A 27758-nucleotide genomic window follows, 5' to 3' on the forward strand; every position below is an offset into this window, starting at 1 on the left:
GCCTCTGTCCTCGTTTCCCCTGATCCTAGATTAACATCAACAGTTAGATATTCAAAACCGTTTTTTGAACAAAAAAAAAGTAATCATAATTGTTACAGATTCTGCCTTGTATAACAAAAAGCTCTCACATGGTCAGCAGGTTGAGTGATTATTTGTCTTTTTATAACTTTTTGTGAATTTGAAGAAGCTTCGAACACAAGCCAGCATCATCAAACATAGTAAAAATGTAAAAGGAGACTTGCATGAGTTATAATGAAGATATCAAAGAGGCCCTATAATGCTTTCTGGGGTTTTCCCTTTCCTGTAATGTTATATAGGTTTCTGTGCCTGAAACTCCTCAATTGGACTCCTTTGATTACTTAGTGACATCACTATGTAGCACTCAATTATGAACCTTAAAATGAGCCTAATATGTTCTCTTTAAGTGGTATTTAGGGCTGGGAGATCAGGAAAAAAACCTTTACACCGTTACAATATGCTGCGGTCCTGTGTCCTGGATCCTCTATCATGAGTCCTGATCTGAGTCCTGGACTTCGAGTCGTGGCTGAACCTGTCTCTGTGGTCCTGCCTGACTCTCATCATTCATACTACTTCCCTGATGGCTCCCACAGGATTGTTGACATCCTCATGGATTCATCTTCTTATTATAGACACATGCATTTCCAAACATTTGGTCTACCTACGCTGTAAAATGTATTATCTCTTTGATTTACACACGGCATCTATTGCACGTCTGTCCATCCTGGGAGAGGGATCCCTCCTCTGATGCTCTCCCTGAGGTTTCTCCCATGTTCCCCTTTAAACTGTGGGTTTCTCTGGAAGTGTTTCCTTGTACGATGTGAGGGTCTAAGGACAGAGGGTGTCGTATTGTCATACTGATATTCTGTACAAACTGTGAAGTCCACTGAGACTAATGTAACATTTGTGATATTGGGCTATATAAATAAACATTGATTGATTGAATATTTTGACGAAATACTTCATAGATTATATTGTGAGAGCACTGTAGAGATTTACAATTGGTGCTTTCACAAACTTTTTTTGGTAAATCATCATCAGTTATGGGGATTTTGTGACTGTGGGTGGGTACGTGGGTAAAGAAAACAGAAAAGCCCAAGGCTCTCTTCTGGAAAAAGAAGTTTACAAAGCCTTTAATCAGATGTTTCATGGTGAAGTTGGGAAAACATAACAATGATTTCAGATGTTAAAATAGAGCCGGGTTAACAACCCACACGCAGGACAATCAGCTGCTCCAGGGTGTAACCGTCAGCGGCTTGAGAGTAATTCAATGTTTGTATATTTTCTAAAGTAAACTTAGATTTGAAATCATGTTCACATAGTTTGAAACATAAACTAAGCAAACATGAAACATGATGCAATGTGGGGTTTTCTTTAGTGGTCTTGCTAAAAGTATAGGTGAACAGTCTGCAAAATGTTCTATTCATATATTTTCTTTTCTTAGTTTATCACTAACTCTCAGAGTCCAAGCACTTCTTTTGTGTGCAATGCATGCAACACATATGGACATTAAAGCACCTTTGTGACCGGTCTTACTCCGAAATATTCCATAAATATCTCTCAGAGAGAGTAAAGCTATTTCCAAGGAGAAAAAACATTTTAGAGCACAAGTCATAGATGCAAAGGATCGTGTATATCAGACAAAGAGACTCCCAGATGCTGTCAATTGCCAATCCGTCAAAACAAATCTAGGAGGGTCAAAGTTATATCCAAAGGTCAGCGAGCAAAATGAACTAGAAAGAACACACACACCCACACCCCCACACACACACACACACACACACACACACACACACACACACACACACACACACACACACACACACACACACACACACACACACACACACACACACACACACACACACACACACACACACACACACACACACACACACACACACACACACACACACACACACACACACACACACACACACACACACACACACACACACACACACACACACACACACACACACACACACACACACACACAATGTCTCCATCTATGTCTCTTTAGCTCTCCAACTCAAGTTTAAATATGCCTTATATTGCTATAGTACAGCTACTTCTGCAATATTATGTATCGGATAAAGTCTGAAAAACATAAGCTTCAAATCATAACAGAAAAATAAATCAAAGATTTCCAATACTTTGAATTAAAAACACTTGGGAAAAGCAAGACATGTCAAAGTCACGCAATGCCCTCTAAAAATGCAAACAAACATGGTAATAGAACATGAATGAAACATAATTCATTGACCAATGATATGATATTACTAGATTGCAATCTTGACATTTTGTTGGAGAAATACCAACAAACCACCTGTTGGTATTTCAGCAGCCTGCAGTCAGAGAGCAGGTTAACACAGGTGGAGCAGTGAGTGTGTGCACAGACATGTCCAGGCTTGTTCTGTGTGTGTGTGAGTGTGAGTGTGAGTGTGAGAGTGTGAGTGTGAGTGTGAGTGTGAGTGTGAGTGTGAGTGTGAGTGTGAGTGTGAGTGTGAGTGTGTGTGTGTGTGTGTGTGTGTGTGTGTGTGTGTGTGTGTGTGTTGTGTGTGTGTGTGTGTGTGTGTGTGTGGAGGAGAGTTAGTTCTGGATCATGAGTTTCCAAGTGGCTGAAGCCGGCTCTTTCTACAGTTCACTGAGCATCTAAAGCCTGAAGCAGCAGGTGATGGACAGATAAAACAGTTCTGCTCATTTCCACGTACATATCAGTATTTAGTGCGTCTACTGTGACATGTCTCCATGCTTTAATGTTCAAAAAGCTCTTAAATGTCCTCTTTAAATATGACATTTGTGATATTTAAGGGATATGTTGGAGCTCCTCCAACAATGCAACATATATAATCAAATTAAAATGTAAAAAAGTAATGCTCATTAACGCCTTGTTCGACGGTTGAATCAACTCATGACAATTTAAAAATAATCTCTGCAGAGTCAGACACTGTAGCTCCTTTTGCGATATCCCCGTCTATTTTTACAGCAAGTGTTAGACCGTTAAACACTTAACAAGCTTTCCTCCAAGGCAACCCTGTGAACAGAGGATGTTTGGAGGGAGGGTGGAGGTGAAACAGCAGAAGGAGGGCATCAGTGCCAGACCTCACAGTGACCCGAGGACCAGCTGCTGACTGTACTGGAGGAAACACACATCCAAACACCAACAACAACAACAACAACAACAGAGAGCACGCTGCATCATCAACACACTGCGCCTGCCATGATCACATGTTTCACGGTGTTGATTAGCGGTGTCTGCGTTGTGTTTTGTTAAAAGGATGAGACCCGAGCCAGCATACCGTTGAGCTGATCTCCGTGTATTCACTGACTGAAAACAGATATATAACAAATCAGTAGTTATTATATTCAGGGTATATGCAGGAATCCTGAAGTTAAATGTAATATCTTTTAAGACCTTTTTTAAGACCCTTTCCATACATTTTAAGACCTCATCGCCACTTGGAGTTCTAACCGGTTACATTGGCGACACACTTCACCTCACATTGACTATATACAGTATTGATTGTCCTTCCTCCTTATCTTCCAACCATTTGGACGCAGACTTGCATTTCCCCATAACGATGTTGCTTAACAACCGGCGTAAACGGACCTTCGCGCGCTATCAAGCAGTGAGCGTGCGATGTCCTGTTCAGATGACGTCAAATCCAACGGGATGCCATAAATAAACTACACAGAATCACACTACACACCTACGCAATGATTACATTCAGGCAGACTGTAGAATACAACCTCTTTGGACAATTTATATACTTATTGGAAACAAGCTACAAAATGTAATACCTTGGGAAATGCCGTTTAATACTTTTTAATAGCCTTCATTTTCGCTAAATTGATTTATCAACTTTTAATACTTTTTAAGACCCCGCGGACACCCTGGTGTTAGTTATCCCTCACACCGACTCCTCTCACGTGGAACACATTCACAAAAAGGGAAGAGGAAAACGTGAGGGACACAATATGAAGGGGGGGGGAAGTCCGCACAAAAATAATCTTCTGTGTACAGTGACCGCATTTTTGGGTAGAGATGTCCCGATGCGATCACGTGATCGGGGATCGGAGCCGATCACGTGATTTTCAAAAGATCGGAATCGGGAGAAAAAAATCGGGGATCGGGAATTTTTGTATTATTTTATTTAATGTTACAAAACAAAAATGACCATGTTCACGTCTTGAAGTCATCCTGAGGCCTTAGTTTTGGTTTAAAATTACACAACATCATGTATGTGTTGCATCTTTTGGGCTTGTTTTCATAGACCTGGTTGCTTATTTCTCTCAAATCTGGCAACAGAGTGGGCGCAGTGTCTAATAGTAGCAGTAAGCTAACGAGAGGCTACGTTCAGCTGGTGACTCGGGAGTCGGGTTCCGCGTGGTGGAAAGAACAGAGCTACGTTCAACACGACCAATCTAATACAAACACCAACAACAACACGACGAGTACACAGCGGCCATTCAGGTAACGGCACTGAAACAACCAACACTTTCAGAGACTTTTAAAAGGAAAGAGAAACTGCCCCAGAACAGTGAAAAGGCCAACAAAATAACAGCCAAGATAGCTGAATTCATCGCGTTGGATGACCAGCCGTTATCTGTTACCTTTTTTTTCTCTTAATGCATAGCATAAAGATCGGATCGGGAAAAATCGGTATCGGCAGATTGTCAAAATAAAATGATCGGAATCGGATCGGGAGCAAAAAAAGGTGATCGGGACATCCCTAATTTTGGGGGTTCCGCCCACTGATTTCAGACCTAGTCAGGTATTTAATAAATGAACAACACAGAATTATTATATAGAAAACACAGAATTTGTGTGATTATAATAAATGATTTACAAAGAAATACTTGACACTAAACACCACTGTATATTTACAACTGTTACACATATACTCCTGAACTTTTGAAAGAACATCCATGACATTCATCTGTTTGCAACTTATATCTAATATATCTTATTCCAATTACTTGTATATAGACTCTTCTTGCACTATTGTATCTGTTAAATTGTGTTGCTCTGTTGGAGGAGCCTGTGACCTAAGATCTCCATTGACATATCTACACTGTAGCTAAGTACACATGACAATAAAAGCCTTGAATCTTGAATATAAACTGGACAAGGAGGGCGTGTGTGTGAGCCTTGAGATAAGATAACCTTGTATCTTAAGTTCAGGTTTTCACTTTATCTTAAGGACCTGTTATCTCATCACATCAGAGTGTGTCCTCAGCTCGTCAAAACCCTTCATTTAAACATCAAGTTAAGAAGTGTCATTCAGATTAATGCAAAAAATCAATGTGTAGCTCCTTGTATATTCACTTGAAAGGAGTGAATGTAGAATATATTCACTCAGTTGCTATATGTAGGAGGATTTATGTGCAAATAGCTTCTTCTACTTGTAACCGTCTTACTCTCTTCACTGCAGCCTAAATGTGTTTTCAAACCCTTCAGCACTCATGGGAGTTTTTGCACAGAGTCTGCCCGGCTACAGGACGAGGTGCTTTGAGAAACGCTGGTCCAATCAGAGGCCTGGGTTCCGGTCAGCTGGCTGAGACTCACTGTTGCGGACCAATCACGCGGCAGGGATTGAGGTCATGTGACCGGCTCAGACGGCTCACAGTGTTTTTGAAGCAGATGAAAACAAAAAGCTAATGAGGCTGTCAGCGTCCTGCCAGCTGCCTCGCTCAAAGAAGCTACTGAGCTCCATGGAAGAAAACAGGATTCATTATCACTACGGCAACAAGTGTTCGTGTGTGTGCGTGTGCGTGTGCGTGTGACAAATAGGTACACAATGACTGAAAGGCTGAAAAGCTAGTAGAGAAATAAAAACAAAAAGCTCAGATTTATCCTGTAAGTTTCTAAGAAAAGTCTTTTTTTCAACTCACAATGGAGAAGAAGCCATGTCCCTATAAGGCTTATGCAGTTAAACAACAAAACAAACAAACAAACAAACAGATGTGCTGTATTGAACCGTTTACTTTTAAAGAGGACATCATGCTCATTATCAGGATCATATTTGTAGATTGTGACAGACATGTACTACCATGCACTGGAGTGGGGGAAAAATGAGTTAATAATTATATTAAAGTGGACCTATCATGCTATATTATAATAATATAGTGTAGGACCATACCTATATAAGGCATATTTATACTTTTTTTTTTCAAAATACCAAACAGATCATGCATTTTAGCCATGCCTCATTTTGCTCAATTTGACATTTTTTAGCTCTGTTTTTGCAAGGGTTGATTCTGTGAGAACAGCACCATCTACAGGCCTGGCATATGTACTACAGCGTCTCCAGCGCTTTCGAACGGCAATGGCCGTGGCTGTCTCCTCCTGATTGGTGGAGTTGGCCCAATAGCCGTAGCGCCACCGTCCTGACGTCAGGACAGTGTTCAAATCTGGATCAGTTTTGATCAGATCCGTTGCAGCCCCTTTTTTAGAGATTTGGGTATGGAGGAAAATAGAGAGGGTTGTGTTTTCTGACACTTGGTGAGTTCCCTGGAACACCGGGGACACATATTCATGTATACAAGACGTACAAAAGTGCATTTTGCATGATAGGTCCCCTTTAACTTGGCCAGAAAAGTAAATTACAACTTTTTTAATCATTTGAGTCTACAATATAAAATCTCAAAAATTGCTGTTTATAGCACCTTTTCTATGAGGATGATTTGCTGCTTTTATTTATTTTAAAAAATAATATCCGATTCCTGGAAGAACCTCAAAGTTTGAAGATCTAATCTTGAATTATGTGACGACGTTTCCAGAAAACCTCGTCTGAAAACTCAGAAACTGAACCAACGTAAAACAAACCATTTTAACAAACCATGACTACATAAAAAGATAACCATGACGCCGCAACTGAACGGCTTTCATTTGACCTCCAATCCACTCAGATACTGATCACTGATAATTAGAAGACATCCGGCAACATTTCAAGAAGATGAGTGTGTTTTTCAAATGAAAATGAGACAAAGTCAAAACCCTGGTGCAGGTTTTTCATAAACAACACACACTTGTTTTTCCTTAAAATAGGAAACAATTTAAACTTTAAAACAAAAAACTCACTAACCCTATACTTCTCCATCAGTTAAGCAATCTGTCCTCAAGACTTCTTTAAGCTGTACTCGGGACAAACAGCCCCCCCCCCCCTTCCCTGAAGCAGCTTTGTCATTACTCTCCAGATGGCCGCATGTACAGTAACCCCACACACACACACACACACCATGTCCACACGCTTAAACCCAAGAAGCTCAGACGGGCCAACGACTGCCAATAAGATCCTGAACCAGACGCTGAGTTAACCGGCGCGCGCGTGTGTGTGTGTGTGTGTGTGTGTGTGTGTGTGCGTGTGTGCGTGTGCGTGTGTGTGTGTGTGTGTGTGTTTCAAGAGGGCAATAAGCCAACAGGAGGGATGTTGTGTTGTGCCTTTGAGTCCACTTCTTATTCTGCACTGGTCCAGCAGTTAGCCAGAGCCAATGTTCAGTGGCTGAAGGCCCGGACGAAAGTCAGCCTCAACTCTTCTCACAAAAACATAATTTTGTCTCGGAAAATGATCTTCGAAACAAATCTGAAGCTCTTCTTTTCTGTTCCATTTTTAGTTAGCAGTGTGAAAGCCATAAAGTAAATAGTCCGGCAAGAAAGGAGAAGCCATGATGAGAAGCTTGATATGGACAAATGTCATAATGGTGTAGAAAATGCATGGGAGAAAAGTGACAACATAATATTCATTTGATGAGCTCCATCTCTGATATAATGACATTGTACTCCTACGACTCTGCAAATGAAAAGATGTGGAAACGCAAAAGTAGAACTCCAACTCCAACAGGTTTGTGTGCATGTAAATGGTCTGCAAACGCTAAAATCCCCGTGTTCCCTCCAAAAGGGAGATGGGCAACAGGTTGGGAGGGAAATCTGAATAAGCTACACAAAGAACATCTCTGTTAACTAATCAGCACATATAAGGTTGTTTTGTAGATATCTAGTTAGACTGATTTGAAACAGCATCACTGGTGAACATAAACACGTCTCCATATCTAGCTAACCCCCCCCCCCCCCCTCAATACCCAGACCGAAGCATACATAGCCCAGGTGGCGCCCATTTTGGCTCCAAACAGAGAGGCTTTCACTGGGTTTTATCAGGCAGCTCCAGGTCAAAGATAACAGAATGAAGGGCCCGTTGTACAAGACGCTAGCTAGCTGTGGAAAATCAATAAGGGTGGAGCCTTGGGAGGAAAGAGGGGGGGGAGAGAGAGAGAGAGAGAGAGAGAGAGAGAGAGAGAGAGAGAGAGAGAGAGAGAGAGAGAGAGAGAGAGAGGCATGAAAACCATCGAGAGACACTGGACATGCGTGACTGATGCCTCTGACCTTGGAGATATGACTGGGTGTGTGTGTGTGTGTGTGTGTGTGTGTGTGTGTGTGTGTGTGTGTGTGTGTGTGTGTGTGAGCATGAGTCATGAGCATTCAGCTGAGCTCGAATCCAAGGATGGGGGAATCTGATTCACTCACTCATGAAGAGAAATGCTATGCTATGAAAATATCTCAAAATCAAACCGAGAAACACCACAACAACTATTCAAAATCACTATTTGTCTCAATCTGAGCAAAATTCAAGTGCAGAAACACAGTCTTACTGTGTCTGCGCTCTTATCGTGTCCTTACCCTCCAAATTCCAATAGTTCCTGTGTTATTACTTTGGAGAGCAGCTCGAACTGGCTGACTACTGCCAGCCATTAAAGTACAGTGCCTCCAGATGACTTCAATGTGGCTCATTGTCAAACAGAAAAACATTTTTATGACTTTTTATAATCACATCATCTGCTAACAAGAGACGCCAGATGATGGATTCTATTGGAGCTGGGTTGATTTTGCAATAATGGAAATAAACTCAGCATGATGAGATGTGTGCTCCCAGCTGTAAATTCACTGATGCTAACAACCGTAGCTTTGCAATTTCTGTCAGTCGGCTGAAATATGATGCAATATCTCAGCAACTATTTGATAGATTCCCATTACATTTTGTACAGCAATGCATGGTCCCCAGAGGACTAATCTGACTTACTTTTGGTGGTACTGTGACTTTTCCTTTAACCCGACCAAGAAGTCAGACTTGTTTTACCCATAATGACATTAGCATTTAGCTAACAGAGCAACTAAATCTACCAACTTTGAGTGTTGTTGTTTAGACGGATTTCAAGGTTCCCAGGTGATGAATTATATCAGTTTAAATGTGAAAATAACATGCTAAACTTTGGTTTTAAACACTGTCTAGACATTTAAGTGGCTTATTATCAGCACTGTGAGCATTTTAGCGTGATGACATCGACCTTTAGCTCAAACAGCAACAGTGTCAACTTGATTAAACCTAATGAGAAGCCTCTTGGATACCAAAACATGTCCTGATACTTGTTGAAAATATGATGTGATGCCTTTAACATCAGATAGATCTTTTTTAGATTTCTGGATGATCCATTTTCCTTTTCCTCCTTCTCCATCTGGACTTGGTCACATGGACGTCAAATATGTGTGGCTCGTCAGCAGTTTTTGAAGCCTGATTGATTTACCATGCAGGAAATATTTTTGCTAACTGAAACCAACACAAACCCTTCTCTGTCTGTAAAAACATTATAAATCAAACAAATGTTCTGAACCCAGAACTTAAAACCGTGCTTGCAGTTAAAAAGCTGAACCTTAACTTACAATAATGCGTCTGTCAGCATGTCGGACAGAGGAGCAAACACAAAGAGACGTCTGTCCATACCAAGAGACATAATCAACCTAATAAACTACAAATCGCCCTTCTTCTAAGTCATACAACAGACTCTTCACACAGACATAACCCCATGACCTCAGCCTCCTTACGACATTTAGCATGTTGATGCTCTTAGCCATAGAAGAACATTGAGGCAGTTTAACTTCATCAACTTAAATGCATGTTTTTGGAGCAAAGTGGTACTCAACCCTAAGAGCCTGAAGGAGTTAAAGGGTCCCTATTATGCTTTTTGGGGCTTTTCATTTCCTCTATTGTGTTATAAAGGCTTTTGTGCATGTACAGTAAATGGTCTGCAAAGGCTTAAAGGGGACCTATCATGCAAAATGCACTTTGTGATGTCTTGTATACATAAATATGTGTCCCCGGTGTGTCGGGGAACTCACGCAGCGTCAGAAAATAAAACCCTCTCTCTTTTCCTCCGTACCCAAATCTCTAAAAACGGGGGTACAACGGAGCTGATCCAGATTTGCGTCCGATATGACGTAATATCTGAAATGTGGACCCACGGCACTATCAGAAAGTTGCTATCAGAAACAATGCCCGACTGTGTTGGACGTAATATGGTCGGTGTTTACATTAGCATCGCTAACACTCAGAGCTAACCTGTACTGGAGAGCATGTGTGAAGAAGCAGGAAATAAAAAGGAACTCACCTTGTGGTAGAACCGGCAAGAGAGAAAGCCTTTGAGCTCCATACTGTTTCAGAGATAATCCTTGATAATCCATGATATGGCGTTTCATCACGGCAGTATTTAGTTTAGACAGTAGCTGCCGGGTCGCATGAGCTCAGACCCCTCCTTCTTTATTTTTTAATCAATTTTTTAAGCTTTATACCCCAAATCAGCATTTTTGAAACAGGAAGTGAAATGGAGGGATATGAGGCATGGCTAGAATGGGTGATCTGTTTGGTATTTTGAGCAAAACACTTCATAGACATGTTTTTTATATATTTTTATAAATCTGAGACCTATGCTATTGCCTACAAATAGCATGATAGGTGACCTTTAAATCTGAAGGTTTCTTTCAGAGGGAGTTTCTCTGCGATTTTGAGAAAAATAAAGACCTTTTTGAACATTAACTAATGTAAAGATGACACAGAAGGGACACAAAATACAAATATGAACCTGAAAATGGGCCTAATAAATCCTCTTTAAGGCCTACTCCAACTTTACTGGAAATGTTTTTAAGATAATAGATGGAGTCTGTTTTGTTTTTTTAAAGGACATCAAGGAATATTTGAGTAATTGTCAGTCTAGAAATAGAACAAGACAAACAAGAAGATGAAGTAAAAAGGAAACAGGTGAGGAAAAGGAAGTAAAAAGTGTCATTCACTCGGCTGGCAGCACATTTAAATGTAATTTCAAACCTGCGTCTGACAGCCCAAGACGTGGGAAAAAAGAGATTTATCTTAAAATAATTAATTTGCTGGCTTTGCTGGATTCCAATAACAGCTGCTCCTATTAGACGATTAGTTTGACTAATCTTAAATGAGTGCAGTCTGTGGGCTCTTCGGCCATTATGATGATCATTTTTGGTTTGGTTTTTTTTACAATAAAAAGGTAGTAAATGTAATTCTATAATGTGAATTTTTATTTGAACCTCTGCTTTAGAGGCGATTTACCTTTTACTTAAAGGTGGGGTAGGTAAGTTTGAGAAACCGGCTCGAGATACACTTTTTGTTATATTCCATGGAATGCTCTTAACATCCCGATAGCAATAAATATCTTAAGTGCTTTGACAAAAAATACATAAAAAAATATCATCTGTGGAAGCCGTAATACTGTAAAAAGCACGACCAATCATTTTAGCCGGCCCTGCTAAAATAACTGGATGGCCTACCTGCCTGTCAGCCTTCCATCTGTGCACAAACTTATCTCGTGCCTCGTGATCTCATCTGCTGTTTCGAGAATAAATATATTGCATCCAGCCTTTCATGTCCTATCCGACTGGCCTTGCTCAGCTGATAGTAGTGATGTTAAACCCGTGTTTAAAGCTTTGTGTAACATGTTTTTTGTTGATGAAAGGCCACGTCATGTGCTGGATTTTTAGGTATTGCTTTATTACAGATATGTTTTACTCCTGAAACAAAACAAACTGTAAGATCTGATTGAACTTCGGCTTTCTCGAGGACTGGAAAAAATGTACTGTGGTTTGTTGTTGAGAGACATCTCCAACACTCTCTGCTCAATTCTCCGCTGCTGTTCACTATACGCTGAGATAATGTTTGCTAAGCTAGGCTAAACATGTTGCAGAGTTCTCCCTCTGTGTCATAGCTCATTATTTTCATATTGATCTTCTCTGAGTTTCATGGCACACAGAATGACTCTCCGAACCAGCCCCACTAATCGCAAACAGGTCTATGTGACAGACGTGATCAATGCTGCCATGTAACCTACCTGCCTGTCAGCCTTCCATCTGTGCACAAACTTATCTCGTGCCCTCATTGGTCATGTGCGCGTTCGTGTGTGTTCGAGGAGGGGCTCTGTAAGGAAGTGGCAGATTTGTTCCGGCTGTGTATTTTCAAATTCTAGCGCACTCGAGCTGGTTTCTCCAAAATTACCTACCCCACCTTTAATTTGTGATGTATATGTATTTTTATTCCTTTATTTTTATTTCATACTAAAATGGAGCAACCGTCACAAAATAATTATAATTTTAAAAGGTATTCCGTTTCCAATTTGGTTATTCTTTTAATTTACTATATAATGTTTTAATGAAAAGAGTCTCATTTCATCTGGTCAGCGAATTCGTCCACAATGCTTTCTTTCTCGTCCCTTTATAAAACCCACCAGCTTCACTGAGAGACGAGACAAGGTTAAATCTCTCTTCGTCTCTTCAACAACAAGCCATCTGTCTGCAGTCTGCGAGCATCCATCGCTCCACACAACTACACATTAAACCATAATACTGCAGCTCCATTATGTAACAGGAGCCAGCAGACATGAAACCAAAACAATTAAAAAGGGTAAAATTGTTAATTATGATGATAATTACAGCAGCGTCCAACACACCTGTTGCTCCGCCTGCATTTATATTTGAGGCGATTAGCAAAAAAAAGCACCCATAATATAATCTGAATTATTTGTTTTTCTCTGCTAGGCTCTCCAACTCCTTGAGGTTTGTTTCTTTTACAAAATCCAATACAGCTGAACAGGCACACATTTGAAATAGCTGTTACCACTTTATTCGAGACATTTATAGGCTTTGGTTTATGATGAAAATAGTCTAAAAGTTGAAATATCTAAGAGTTAGAGTTTCATTAATGAAATGCATTATTGGGAATGTTGAGATGTTTATGTAATATAGTATTTCATTGTGTTTTATTAATTGCCACTTTTTTTGCAATTGAGTGACGCCAAGCTTTTACTAGACGAGATAATTGTCTGTTGTTTTAGTAAGCACATTATTTAGCACTATATTTTGACACACGATCGCCTTATCACAATATTGATATTGGAAGGAGGGGTACGGGCCGGATTAGACACACACACACCACTCACACACACACACACCACACACACACACCACACACACTACACCACACACACCACACACACACACACACACACCACACACACACACACACACACACACACACACACACACACCACACACCACACACACACACCACACACACACGACACAACACACCCACACACACACACACACACACACACCACACACACACACACACACACACACATCACACACTACACACACACACACACACACACACCACCACACACACCCACACATCACACACACACACACACACACACACACACACACATACACACACACACACACACACACACTACACCACACACACACACACACACACACACACACACACACACACACACCTCTAAACGTGTGCCGTGTCCTGCTGAGGGATTACAGCCATTATTCCATAAACCCCCTCCCCTCAACATTAACAGGGAGGAGGAAGAGGAGGGATGCTCAGGAGCGTCTGACCTTCCTCTGCTCCCCTTACATCATGATTCATCAATCCATATTTCATCGATATAATACTGGATATACAACCTAATGTAATCTATGCTTTTAAACCCTGCTGTCTGATGCACAGAAGCACCACATTCAAGTCAAACCACATTATGGTGCCAAAGTTATAATCAATACGAGGTGTGATATTATTTTGAATATGAAGTCTATGAAAGTAAACCCTGTTATTACCAGTCGATGGATAGGAAGAATATGAGTTTATATCAGTCTAATATTGAATTTGTTTATCTCCATTCAGTTTACGGACAATTATTCTGATTCTTTTAGTTCATAAACTGATCATTTACTGTCAAAAATCAGTGCTTTGGGAGATGTCAGATTTATGTTACCACAAACCATGTTAGCATTTGCCTGAAAACCTGATATAAAACCACACAAATATGGGGATTATCAGTGGATACATAGACACATCAGCAGCAGCACAGTTCAGTCCTCACAGTGAGCATCAAATGTGACCCAGATTTTGTCTGAAGCTCTGGCTTCTATTTTTAGCTCCACTACAGCTAGCAGGCAAAGCTAAACCGCTAACAGACTCATTAGGAACACTACGAAGAACGTCACTTTTGTGTGAAATAAAGAAATATTTAAATAACTGCTCCTTGAAACTACTTGTTATTGCATTTAATACACCTTTAATGTTTAATCTTTGCTGAGGTATTCATAACAGTTAATTGCCACATTGGTTTGAGGCTCTTAAATGTAGCTAGAAAACATAACTGCACTGCTAACAGTCTCATTAGCAACGCTATGAAGGATGTCGCCTTTGTGTGAAATAAAAAATAAGTCTATAAATACTTGTTTATACCACTTGTGATTGCATTTAATACACCTTTAATGTGTAATCTTGGCTGAGGTATTCATAACAGTTAATTGCCACATTGGTTTGAGGCTCTTAAATGTAGCATCAATATAGCAAGCAAACATAGCTACACTGCTAACAGACTCATTAGCAACGCTACGAAGTTTGTCACCTTTGTGTGAAATAAAGAAATATTTCTATAATTGCTCCTTGAAACTACTTGTTATTGCTTTTAATATACCTAATGTTTTTTCTTTGCTGAGGTATTCATAACAATTAATTGCTGTATTGGTTTGACGCTCTTAATTTTAGCTTGGCTGTAGCTAGCAAACACAACTAAACTTCTAACAGACTCAATAGCAATGCTATGAAAAATATCGCCTTTGTGTGGAATAAAAAACAAGTCTATAAATACTTGTGATTGCATTTGATACATCTTTAACATTTTATCTTTGCTTCTTAACAGTTAATTGCCATATGGGTTTGACGCTCTTATTTTTAGCTTCACTGTAGCTAGCAAACAGAGCTCCACTGCTAACAGACTCATTATCAACAACACCACCGTTGTGTGGAGTAAAAAAAATCCTCCATTAATCACTCTTAGATGGCACTTGCAATTGCATTTAAAGGTGGGGTAGGTAATTCACTTCAGAAACACTTTTTGTTATATTCCATGGAATGCTCTTAACATCCCGATAGCAATGAATATATTAAATGCTTTGACAATAAATACATAAAAATACGTCATCTGTAGAAGCCGTGGCGCTGTAAAAAGCACGACCAATCATCTGAGCCGGCCCGGCTAAAATAACTGGACGGCCTACCTGCCTGTCAGCCTTTCATCTCGTGCACAAAATTATCTCGTGCCCTCATTGGTCATGTGCACGTTCGTGTGTGTTGGAGGAGGGGCTCTGTAAGGAAGTCTGAAGGAAGGGGCAGATTTTTTTACGCTGCGTACTTTCAAATTCTAGCGCACTCGAGCTGGTTTCTCCATTCTTACCTACCCTACCTTTAATACATCGTTATTATTTATTCTTGGCCGAGATATTTAGTGGCAGTGCTTCGACCAAGAAAGTGATTTATCAAGAAATGATCAATTAATTGTGTTCACCTCTAAAATGTGAGGATTTGCTGCTTTTTTGTTATAAATGTAACATGTTATGGGCTGGACTATATGTCAGTATACATTTACTAATAACACGTCTTAGTCAGTGTATCAAGACTAATGGGATTGTAATTATCCAATCAAGATAATCCCTCTATTTATAGTTGTGAATTCGTTTTTCTAGCAATTAATCCTCTGACTGCTCGAAACAACAACCTTTTTCATGCATTCTGACATAACGATGTCAACAGCCTCTTAAATCAGCCAGAACAATAGACTAGAGCTCTAACAGAAGTTTACAGACGTCTCCTTGGGTTCTGGTGTGTATGGTTAGAATCAGTATTTGTTCACACACATTGAAAACAATGATAAGTTGCCCGACTTCTGCATCATAAATCGTAACAAAGTCAAGTTCCTGTTGACGCTATCAGTCGCACAGCTTCCACTTCTTCTGACTGAAAGGTCACGGGAGATAACAGTACAGTTTTGACTGTAAAGAAAAGTTCCCAGGGGAGACTTTACTGCTATGCTGCTGCTGTTGGTTGCAGCCGAACTAACTTCCTACGTTATGAAAGGTCACCGCAGACACGACTAACATTCCTGTTTGAATAGCCGGAAGGTCTGTGAGCCAGCTTTGCATGAGTTTATTCCTTCTGACAGCTTTGTAGTTTCACTGTATTGAGCGAGGGCCGGACTATAAATAGCTCCCCATAGAACTGGAATAAGTAGGAAATAATGGATATTTAAGAGGCATGTAATACTTTAATTAAAGCAGATTATAGATATGGGTTGATATATTTAAAGAGAACATATTAAGCTCATTTTCAGGTTCATATCAGTATTTTGTGTCTCTTCTGGGACATGTCTGCATGCTTTAATGTTCAAAAAGCTCTTTATTTTTCTCATACTGCCTGTGCTGCAGCACCTCTTTTCACCCTCTGTCTGAAACCAGAGCTCAGTCTGCTCTGATTGGTTAGCTGGCCGGCTCTGGCCAACGGCTTAGAGATGTCCCGCCCCTTAGTCTATCACGTACTATGTGCTATGCTAGCCAATAGAAGCGCGAGTGTTACGTAGTGATGTCTGATGTTACAGAAGTAAACAAAGGAGGGAACTTTGGGATTGTAGCCTTTGCAGACCATTTACATGCACACAAACCTATATAACACACTACAGGAAAGGGACAACCCCCAAAAGCATAATAGAACCCCTTTAATGTTTTTAATATATAGCTTTTCACATGACAACAACTCTAAATACTTAGCAGAAAGTTCCTCGAGGCACCAGCGCTGAAACCATTGGTCAATGAAGTGACTAGTCGGTCAACTGGAAATAAATCAATAGTAAACGTTTATTTGCTAATCAATAAATCAATGTTGCAAAACGCTGATAATTCATTGTTATTTTCCTCTAAAATGTGAGGGTTTGCTGCTTTCATTGTTAATTGAATATTTTGGAGTTTTGGACTGGAGACTTTTCCCTGTTATTTGGGTCATAAAACACGCATTCAATGTTTACTTGAAAGAATACTCAATACATACAATCATTGGTTGCAGCCCTTATTTAAAGCATTATGGGACCCAAAAATTACCGTGTTTTCAGCTTTTGTAAAAGCCAGAATGGTCTATCTTAGGAAAGAGCATATGAGGCCATTCTAAATTCAAACATAATGCATGGATTTGTTAGAGAAATTGGTAAAGAAAATCAACAGTAACTGCATGCAGGAATCCTGAAGTCAAATGTAATACCTTTTAAGACCTTTTTTAAGACCCTTTCCATACATTTTAAGACCTCATCGCCACTTGGAGTTCTAACCGGTTACATTGGCGACACACTTTACCTCACATTTACTATATACAGTATTGATTGTCCTTCCTCCTTATCTTCCAACCATTTGGACGCAGACTTGCATTTCCCCATAACGATGTTGTTTAACAACCGGCGTAAACGGACCTTCGCGCGCTATAGATAGATAGATAGATAGATAGATCGTACTTTATTGATCCCAAATTGGGAAATTGTTTTTGTTACAGCAGCATAAAAGGCATTTTACAATAAAACAAAATATACAAGAATAGAAATAAAATAAAATAAAATATAAAATAAAATATAAAATATACATGTCAAAATACAAAATAGAAAATATACATACAGATATTATATATCAAGCAGTGAGCGTGCGATGTCCTGTTCAGATGACGTCAAATCCAACGGGATGCCATAAATAAACTACACAGAATCACACTACACACCTACGCAATGATTACATTCAGGTAGACTGTAGAATACAACCTCTTTGGACAATTTATATACTTATTGAAAACAAGCTACAAAATGTAATACTTTGGAAAATGCCGTTTAATACTTTTTAATAGCCTTCATTTTCGCTAAATTGATTTATCAACTTTTAATACTTTTTAAGACCCCTCGGACACCCTGATGTTTAATAGTCTTTTTGCGGCTGTGACTGCCAGAAATAACTAGTGAATATCCCGTTTCAAATAGAAGGCTATAATTGTCCTGATGAAGCCGACGTGTGGGCTTTTAACCAATGAAATACTGAGAGGTTTCTTCAGATCCAGATGCAGGAGAATAAAGAGAGGCTCAAAGCATGGCACTTAGACACGCATGCATCTGACAGATCTGCCATGCCTTCAGCGAAGTTCTGCGGTGCGTTTCCTCTGAGGGATCGCAGAGATGATGACAGGCTGACGGTGGAGAGCCACACCCAGCTTCACTTCATCAGAAAAGGAACAAGCATCTTTCCTGTTATAATGCGAGGATGAGGAGAAGCTGGGGAAGTCAAACTAGTGTGTTATATAGATGTTAGTGCATGTAAATGGTCTGCTAATGCTAAAATCCCAAGAGTTTCTCTCCCACACACTCCCTCCCTGCTTTAAACGGCTCCATTGGACTCCTTTGTTTACTTCTTGAATATAGCGACATCACTATGTAACACACGAGCTTCTGTTGGCTACAGCTCCAACACATTGCACGTGATAGGCTGGACATCTCTAAGCGAAGGGGCTGGACATCTCTAAGCGGTTGACCAATCACAACAGAGCCGGCCAGCTAGCCAATCAGAGCAGACTGGGCTCTGGTTTCAGACAGAGGGTGAAAAGAGGCAGTATGAGAAAAATAAAGACCTTTTTTTAACATTAAAGCATGGAGACATGTCCCAGTAGAGACACTACATACAAAAATGAAACCTGAAAATTAGCAGAATATATCGTCATTAAAGTAGTTTTTCTTCAGCATGACAATAATGAATAGATTTTAACGGCAACAGCATCTAAACAACACCATAATCTGCATTGCATTTTGACATCCCGTATCCGTTTATCAGCAGATATGTTGTTACTGTCAGAAGTGCAGAAACATTTCATGTGGAAACTTCAAAGAGCGACAGTAACCGGGCTGAGGTTTTCTAATCAGGCCAAACTTCTCCTCTCTGCACCGATGACTTCCTCACTTTGTTTCATGAAATCACAAACATCTACCAGCCCTCTGCACACACACACCAACAGATTTTCTCTTTTTAGAGAATAAAACAAGAAAGAACCCAGAGTTGCTTGCTCATTACGGACTTTTACGAAGTCTGAAACAATCCCAGCTGTGGTCTGAAGCAGAGAAACTCAGCAAGCCTTAAATGGGTTAAACCATTTCCTCAGAGAGGGGGATTCCCCGCCCCACATGCTGAGTGTGGTCTTACCCCAGGGTTTTAAACATTCCTCCTGCCTCCTTCCTCAGCTCGTTCATTTTTCATTTACCTCCCACTGTTTTATGGAAAGAGAAACATGGTGACCGCTGACCTTTTTATGCTTGGTTGCCGTTAACAAAGTTGGGGTTATTCACCCTTATCTACAGTAGGAGTTCTTTTTTGCCATTTGTTGGGTTTTTTTTCAGTCACAGAATGTTTTTTTCTTGATGAATTTCCAAAACAAACTGCCTTGTTTTGTTTTAATATATGCAAGATTTCGACAATCCATTTCCTAACCAACCAAGATAAACTACCTCTGGAGGGAACAGGGATGTTAGCCTTTGCAGACCGTTTACATGCACAAAAACTTACACTACAGGAAAAGGGAAAAACCCCAAAAGTGTAATAAGGCCTCTTTAAAACATAATTCAAAAGAAGGGGAAATTATAAAAATACAGATGGTTGACCAAGACCAGCTTGATGTCTGACACATTTCAGACCAAACCAAACAAAAACACTTTGATGATTAAAGCTTGTCCCCCCCACCCCTCCTCTGTATTTTATTTTTCCGTCCCCACAGCTGTTGTCAGAGCACACAGCTGCAACACTGCAGCGAATCGACAGCAGGGGAAACCCAACCAATCGCCAAGTGTTGTGGATAAAGTGTAATGTGACGACCCAAACACACACACACACACACTGACACACACACACACACACATTTTTGGGTCGAATGATCTCAAGGCAAGGCAGCACAGACAGAAAAAGAGCTGAGTTCATCCTCCCTTCATGGCCCACGTGGTGATGATTCACCAAATCCTGAGGAACTAAACTCAAAGTGTCACGGTTCATTTGTGTCCCCGTGCATCTGAGCGTTTCCACAAACACTTGTCCCCTTCTTTAATGAAACAATTACACCTTCCTCCCAGAGCCACAATAAAAAAAAATAATACTCAAAGCAAATCAAAATGTGATAATAGCTGTATTGTTAAACAAGATGCAGGCTTGGGGAGTAACGGGTTACATGTAATGGGTTTAGATAATCAGGATACAAAAACAGGTAATTGTATTCCCTTACAGTTACATATAAATAATCAGATTACTGTTACATTTCTGAAACTGGGGATTACTAGCAGGATTACAGTGTTCCTTTGTGCAGGTGAACCTATATGTTCATAAAATAGTGTGTGTGAGCTTAACTGTGTGTGTTAAACTAAAACGGAGCATTTTCTGTCAGCTCAGATTTTATTTCTGCTTTTTTAAATTGTGGTATGTGCTCATGTGTTTCAGTGTTGGTGTATCGGTTGAATATGCTTCATGAAAGGCAGGTTTTCCTATAAATACAATCTGTTCTGATCCTAAATATGTTGGTTTCTTCTTTTCTAAGGTCACATTGAATAGGTAACTAATAATTGCATGAGAATACATATTTCCCAACCCTGAAGAAAACACACCCCAACAGCCATCTCTTAATCATGAGGAGGCGTTTCATGGCTCTCACTGTGAGGCAACAGAATCGCCTCGGGGCCGGCCTCTTTGTCCATGGAGGCACAAAGTGATCCAAAGTGACACTCGTCTCCACGGAGGAATCTCTGAATGCTGCTGGTCACTTTGTGGGATCCCCAGAGGCAGAAGTGGAGATAGAGGAGACCTAGAGATTGTTCTATGGACACTGACGCCATATTGTACATCTGTAAAGTAAGCCTGAGAGCGCCTGTTTACCCTGGAGCATGTGAGCCAGAGGAGTCTGTGCCAACAATCCAGGTTCCTGCTCAACTCCTGAATTCTCAAACTGTGATCATCATGTGACAGAAAGATGGTCGTAAATTGTTTTTTGTCTTAGTCCTTAGTCAATGTAAAGGTAGTTTGAGAAACCGGCTCGAGATACACTTTTTGTTATATTCCATGGAAGGCTCTTAACATCCCGATAGCAATGAATATCTTAAGTGCTTTGACAAAAAATCCATTAAAAAATGTCATCTGTGGAAGCCGTAGTACTGTAAAAAGCACGACCAATCATCTGAGCCGGCCCGGCTAAAATAACTGGATGGCCTACCTGCCTGTCAGCCTTCCATCTGTGCACAAACTTATCTCGTGCCCTCATTGGTCATGTGCGCGTTCGTGTGTGTTGGAGGAGGGGCTCTGTAAGGAAGTGGCAGACTTTCTCCGGTCGTGTATTTTCAAATTATAGCGATCTCGAGCCGGTTTCTCAAACTTACCTACCCTACCTTTAATGCTTTGTTCACGCTGAATGACTTATTACCACGTACTTACAGTATGTAGTAAACATGATTGGTTGTAGAAGATAAAAAAAAGTGTCTACATTTCTAAACTCGATGCAGACAGATATCTCTTTATTTTGTTGCAGCAATTCACGTGATTAAACTCCTGGTCACATCATGGCCTAAAATGTCTCTGTATACGTAAATGTACTTCTTGGAGAACAGAGGTTATTTGGCGTTCTGATTACCACATGCTTTGGCCTATGAACAAGCAAGATAAATATCAAGTTTGTGTCGATCAAGAAGTGGAATACAAGTTCAAAATGTGTTTTTTTTGCAAGGGTCCACATTGACTTTATACTTCCTGATGCCTGTGACATGTCAGACAGCAGCGAAAGGAAATATAGACATCATTCTACACAGCTTTCATGAGTGTGTTAACACCATCATTAGGGGAACATGAAAGCCGAGTCATTTACAGATCTGGTTTCTGAACAACATCGACTCGTCTCCAGGTGTGTCTTCTCATCCTTTAGGGACAGAATCCCCTCTGGCTTCACTTCAATACTGCAATCAGAGACACGGTTTGCATATTTTGCAGCACAGCAACAACATAACCATAAATGCCCATAAATCGAGGTGACTAAACAATAAATCATATGACTCTGTTAAACCCTCGGGTGACCAACTATAGCTTTCATATTCAGTGTTTTCATTAAACCTGCCCTCACGGTGGCATGTTGAGTCACCACACACTCAAGTCGAGGAACTCAATGTCAAACGATTTAATATGGATTTGTTCCAAAACACTTGCTTAGTGTCTATTCCCGTTCCCGTTGTGTCGTACAGGAAGTAGAATAAAGCTCAAAATGTGCTTTTTTTGCAAGGGACCAGATGTCTAGTACATTTTAAACATCAGTCAAAAGAAATCTCGACATCAAACAGAGGCTTACAGACTGGTTTATACATATTTTAGGGTACATGAAAGCCTGAAGATGGAGCTTAGTAATTTACGGATGTGGCTGCTCTTCTTCTGCACAACATCAACTATTTTCCAGGTGTGTATTCTCACCCTGAAGTGACAGAATCCCTTCTGTATGCGCTTCAATGATGCAATCAGTGACAAGGTTTGCATATGTTTGCAGTACAGCAACAACATAACATAAAAAGCCCATAAATCAAGGTGACCAAACAATAAATCAAAGCTTATTTGACTTATTTAAACCCTTACGTGACCATCTATTCAGTGTTTCTGTTAAACCTGCTTTAACTGTGGCAATCAGCGTGTTGAGTCACCGTACATCTGCACCACACACTCTAGTCAAGGAGCTCAATGTCAACCGATTGCATTTGGATGTGTTCCAAAAGTCTTGGGAAGTGTCTACTCTCGTTGCTGCAATGCAACACAGCACGAAAAAAAAATGCATATGGGTCTACTTTGTAGCCACATGCAAATGAAATCAATCACAGCTTTGTAGTGTGTGTGGTGTATCATCAGATGGAGTGAATGCTTACAGGTCAATACTAGCTTAACTGTGTATTGCTCCATAATAAGTCCCTTTCTTGTGGTTTGAAATAATGCAGTGGTTCGGGTAAAGTATCAAATAATGCAGTGGTTCGGGTAAAGTATCAAATAATGCAGTGGTTCGGGTAAAGTATCAAATAATGCAGTTGTTCGGGTAAAGTATCAAATAATGCAGTTGTTCGGGTAAAGTATCAAATAATGCAGTTGTTCGGGTAAAGTATCAGCCACATAGAAAAATAAAAATGCACTTTTCTTTCAATCTATGCTCTAATTTCTACCAGGCATAAACCGACACTAATCTCTAATGGAGGTGGTCTACAGGAGCACTGGGTCTCCATCAGATGCCTGATCCACTGAGTGTGAGTGTGAGTGTGTGTGTGTGTGTGTGTGTGTGTGTGTGTGTGTGTGTGTGTGTGTGTGTGTGTGTGTGTGTGTGTGTGTGTGTGTGTGTGTGATGGGATGAGCAGGCATACCACTACCACTAATATTGCAGCACAGAGCCACTCCAGTAATAGGGCTTCTGGGCAATAATGTGCACAAATGCGCAATGAAACACCGCCCACCCAATGGCGCACAAGTCGGTCAGCGTGGTTTTAAAGGCTGTCATGCACGGACGGGGTTGATCAGAGCATTGTAAAGAGAGGAATATGTTTGCCGGGGTGTGGATGAGAGGAGGAGGAGGAGGAGGAGGGAGGGGCCTCACAGGGACAGAAATAGGTGCAACTGGGATGATGTTTGCAGCGTTAAAATAAAAAATAATGAATGGATGTGAAGCAGCAGAGAGGCCATAACACTGTCAGGAGAGATAATCCAGTCCAGACCGCACCAAGTGAAGAAGAAGAAGGGGGGGGGGGGGGGGGGGGGGATGTTATAATAAACGTGTTCCCGAGACCGTGAGAGGGGAAGAAATACATAAATGCATGTTTGTGCTCCAGTTTCCGCCCGTATGTTTCCTCGACTGGAGCTTTAACACACACACACACACACACAGATGGAGGATCACACCAACCTTGTAGACTTGTCCATAGGTGCCATTGCCGACCACTTCCACCAACTCGAAAATCCCAGCAGGGTCCTGTATATAAAAAGCCCCAAAAAACACATTTTAAAAAGATAAACTATATTAATTGATTCCCTGTAGTGCATATCTCCAGATGGGTTCGCTCGATGTAAGCACCGAATGCGCCCGTTCTGCTGGCCTCTCCATGCCAGCAGGATATTACAAGACAAAGACAGGGTTTTGCCAACAACAGCACTGCTTACTACATGTTTTTACTCCCATCATAAAATGAATTGCAGTGTGAAAAGGCCTCCATAACACACACTCACCCTCAGGGATGCGAGGTCTATCTCCACCAGACTTTTGGCCGGGGACTCGTTCGCCATTTTCGCTTAAAAACGGTGATAATTGAGCATAAAAACTGCTTGTTTTTAGTCTCCTTCAGGCGGACGGAGTGTGTCTCATCCTCGGTGGGTTTTATTTTTAATCCCGCTGCAATATTTGCTCTCCAAGGCGCGTTTTTCCCTCTTTGTAATCCCGGGCAGACGCTCCTCTGCTGCTACATACCGACCGACTGGAGCCCTGCCTGGCCTGCTGCACCGCTCTGTGTGTGTGCGTGTGCGCGTGTGCGTGTGCGCGTGTGTGTGTGTGTGCCCGCCCTCTCTCTCTTTCTCTCTCTCTTCTCCCCGCCCCTTCTCTTTTAACAGGGACAAACCGAGACTTTTTGAGGCCCTTACCAAGATGTTGTTGCCCCCCCTCACACTTAAAGTAAGATAAGATATACTTTATTGATCCTGATTTAGGAGATGTTTAGGACACAGCAGCATGTAAACAAGGCATAATATCCTATCCTTCCTTTAAATGTTGTTAGTTGTATAGCTATATTGTAATGTTATAATAGTATATATATTGTAATGATTATGATATATATATATATATATATATATATAGATAGATAGATAGATCAAATTAGAATACAATGTTTAAATTAAGAACAAAATATACATATTGTCAGTATAAAAGACATATATTCAGAAGATGTTTGTTTACTTCCAGAACATATTGACATCATTATGTAACACCCGCGCTTCTATTGGCTAGCGCTTCGACACATTGTACTTGATAGGCTAAGGGGCGGGACATGTCTAAGAGGTTGACCAATCACAACAGAGCCGGACAGCTTTTTGAACATTAAAGCATGGAGACATGTCACAGTAGAGACACTAAATAATAATATGAACCTGAGAATGAAAATAATAGGGCCTCTTTAATATGATAAAAACCACAACGAGACGAGTATTTTAAATTGTCCTTTTCCACATCAGACATCTTGACATGTTATAACAGAACAAGCATAGATACAAAACTATTTTTTTTTACGGCTCAGCTCTGTTAAGTGTCTTCCTAAGAGCGAGGACCCTGCAGGTATGCAGATGTTTTAAAGTTGTCAACACCTGTGCTTTTCCTGCCTTGACATGTCAAATATACCTGCAGTGATTAAGATCTATAGACAGAGGATTTTTGATGACATGACACATAGCAGAAGCTGAGTGAAGTTGAAGCAAAAGTAATAAAATACTATAAAAGATAAATGTGGAGTGTTTCTCATACGTTTCACCTAGGGATGCTTTGTGCAGGGATAACAATAATAAATCTGTCATGCATAATTCATATCATATTTATATTATAATAAGTTCAATAAAAATGCAGATGTAAGTACGACAAACCTCATTTTAACCCTCAATCATAAACTCAGAAATACAGGAGCTATCCATCCATCCATCTTCTCCCGCTTATCCGTGGTCGGGTCGCGGAGGTAGCAGTTCCAGCAGAGAGCCCCAAACGTCCCTTTCCCTGGCCACATCAACCAGCTCTGACTGGGGGATCCCAAGGCGCTCATAGGCCAGCGAAGAGATATAATCCCTCCACCTGGTCCTAGGTCTACCCCTCGGTCTCTTCCCAGCTGGACGTGCCTGGAGCTTGTTTGTTTGTTTGTAGCCTTTATTTAACCAGGTTAAAAAATCCCATTGAGATCAACGATCTCTTTTTCAAGGGAGACCTGCTAAATGTTATGATATATTTCTGCACTGTGAATACTTATATGTGTAAATATGTATTTGATATATCTTTTCCCGTTCCCCTTGTATCTCTCCTCCGCCTCTCCCTCAGACAGAAACAGGGCAATTAGAGCATGTGAAATGGAAACAGTGATTCATATTTTATAACTGCTGTCGCTGCTCTCTGTCCTGTTGAAGGCTGTGATATCCAGACAGGCTGCATTAGATCCTGCTGCACTTATCCTACCTGACAGCCACACACACTGATTATATTTAGCCCTCATAAAAACACTAATATATTTAATAAAGGCAGGCAAATAAAAATAAGTGATTTAAAAACTGTGGTTTCTCAAATGTTGTCAAATAAAAGGCAAAAATTACCCAAGACAAGAAAATGAAAAGCACATTTTTTTGAAAAGTTTGCAGGTTTTGCATTCTTTCAGAATGAGGCGAAAAGTATTAAAAGAGGTGAAAATCACTCCAAGTCTGGGCATGTTGAGAGCTGTACATACATACATAAGAGCCAGCATGCGGGACCGGGATTCTGGGATTTGTAGTCTTTCTAGTTGCGTGTTTTTCATAGTCTTATATTTCAACAGTTTTACGACAAACTGACTTTTTTGACATGGAAATGATTTTTTAAGATTGACAAACATCATATGTGTAATTCGTGGCACAATTCAAACGGGATCGAAAGATAATCTTTCTCTCCCCATTGACTTCAATACATACTTTTTCCGAAAGAAGGTCCCATGGGTCGGAAGTAGATGGGCGGGACTTCGCCTCTCTATATGTGTTGCCCCACCCATAAATCTGTCTATATCAGAGCATCTACATTATTGCGCATCATGTGAAATCTTTCCGGAAAAAAGGATCATGTTGGGGATGAAATCAAATAAAATCACTTATCCTACCCGACAGCTACACACACTGATTATATGTAGCACTAGTGAAAAAACAAAAATATGTGATTTCAAAACTGTAGTGTCTCAAAAATGACTCAAAAAAAGAAAAGAAAAAACGAATTTTCTTGAAAAGTTTTGCACACTTTCAACAATTGCACAAAATAACTAATGCAACATAAAAAATATATTTTAGAAACTATGCATAACAAAAGAGAACTTAAGAAAGAAACTGAAGCCTACAAAATAAACAAAACAACAAAACCTGACATGAGTAAAAGCGATCCTTTCAGAGCTGAGGCTTGGCACGACCATTCAGGGAAACAAACAAGACGAACTGACACAGGACAGGGGAGAGACAGGACTATTTAAACATGAGGTGAGTGGGAACAGGTGGACACAATCAGGGGCGGGGCAGACGCTGATGATGGCGGGAAAAACACACAAGGGGAGGAAGAAAACAGGGCCTGAAAGGAAAGACAAGAGGTAAGTACAAAATAAAACAGGAAATGACCGAGAAAATACATAAACATAACTAACACATTTGACGAGACACAACAAATAAAGGTTTAAAGTTACTCTTATAAGTGTTTCCCCACACTCCAACACAGTGATTTAAA

General features: G+C 40.4%; 1 protein-coding gene across 10 annotated transcripts in view; it reads right to left on the bottom strand.

Annotated features, from left to right (window-relative positions):
* LOC117495402 (mitogen-activated protein kinase kinase kinase kinase 4-like) overlaps positions 1-24782 on the bottom strand; it is a 113729-nt gene extending 88947 nt beyond the window's left edge. For 6 of the 10 annotated variants that reach the window (XM_034146630.1, XM_034146627.1, XM_034146631.1 and 3 more), the window contains exons 1-2: positions 24509-24781; positions 24189-24254 (exon numbers count right to left, since the gene is read on the bottom strand). In XM_034146630.1, the coding sequence (XP_034002521.1) occupies positions 24189-24254; positions 24509-24565 (123 nt within the window). In that variant the 5' untranslated portion in view covers positions 24566-24781. Of the gene's footprint in view, positions 1-24188; positions 24255-24508 lie in introns of all 10 variants that reach the window. The other 4 variants (XM_034146629.1, XM_034146625.1, XM_034146632.1 and 1 more) reach the window with 3 other exon arrangements.
* Between the last annotated feature and the right edge of the window lie 2976 nt (positions 24783-27758).

This window comes from Trematomus bernacchii, unplaced genomic scaffold, assembly GCF_902827165.1.
Source record: "Trematomus bernacchii unplaced genomic scaffold, fTreBer1.1, whole genome shotgun sequence".
In the NCBI taxonomy this organism is placed as follows: Eukaryota; Metazoa; Chordata; class Actinopteri; order Perciformes; family Nototheniidae; genus Trematomus; species Trematomus bernacchii.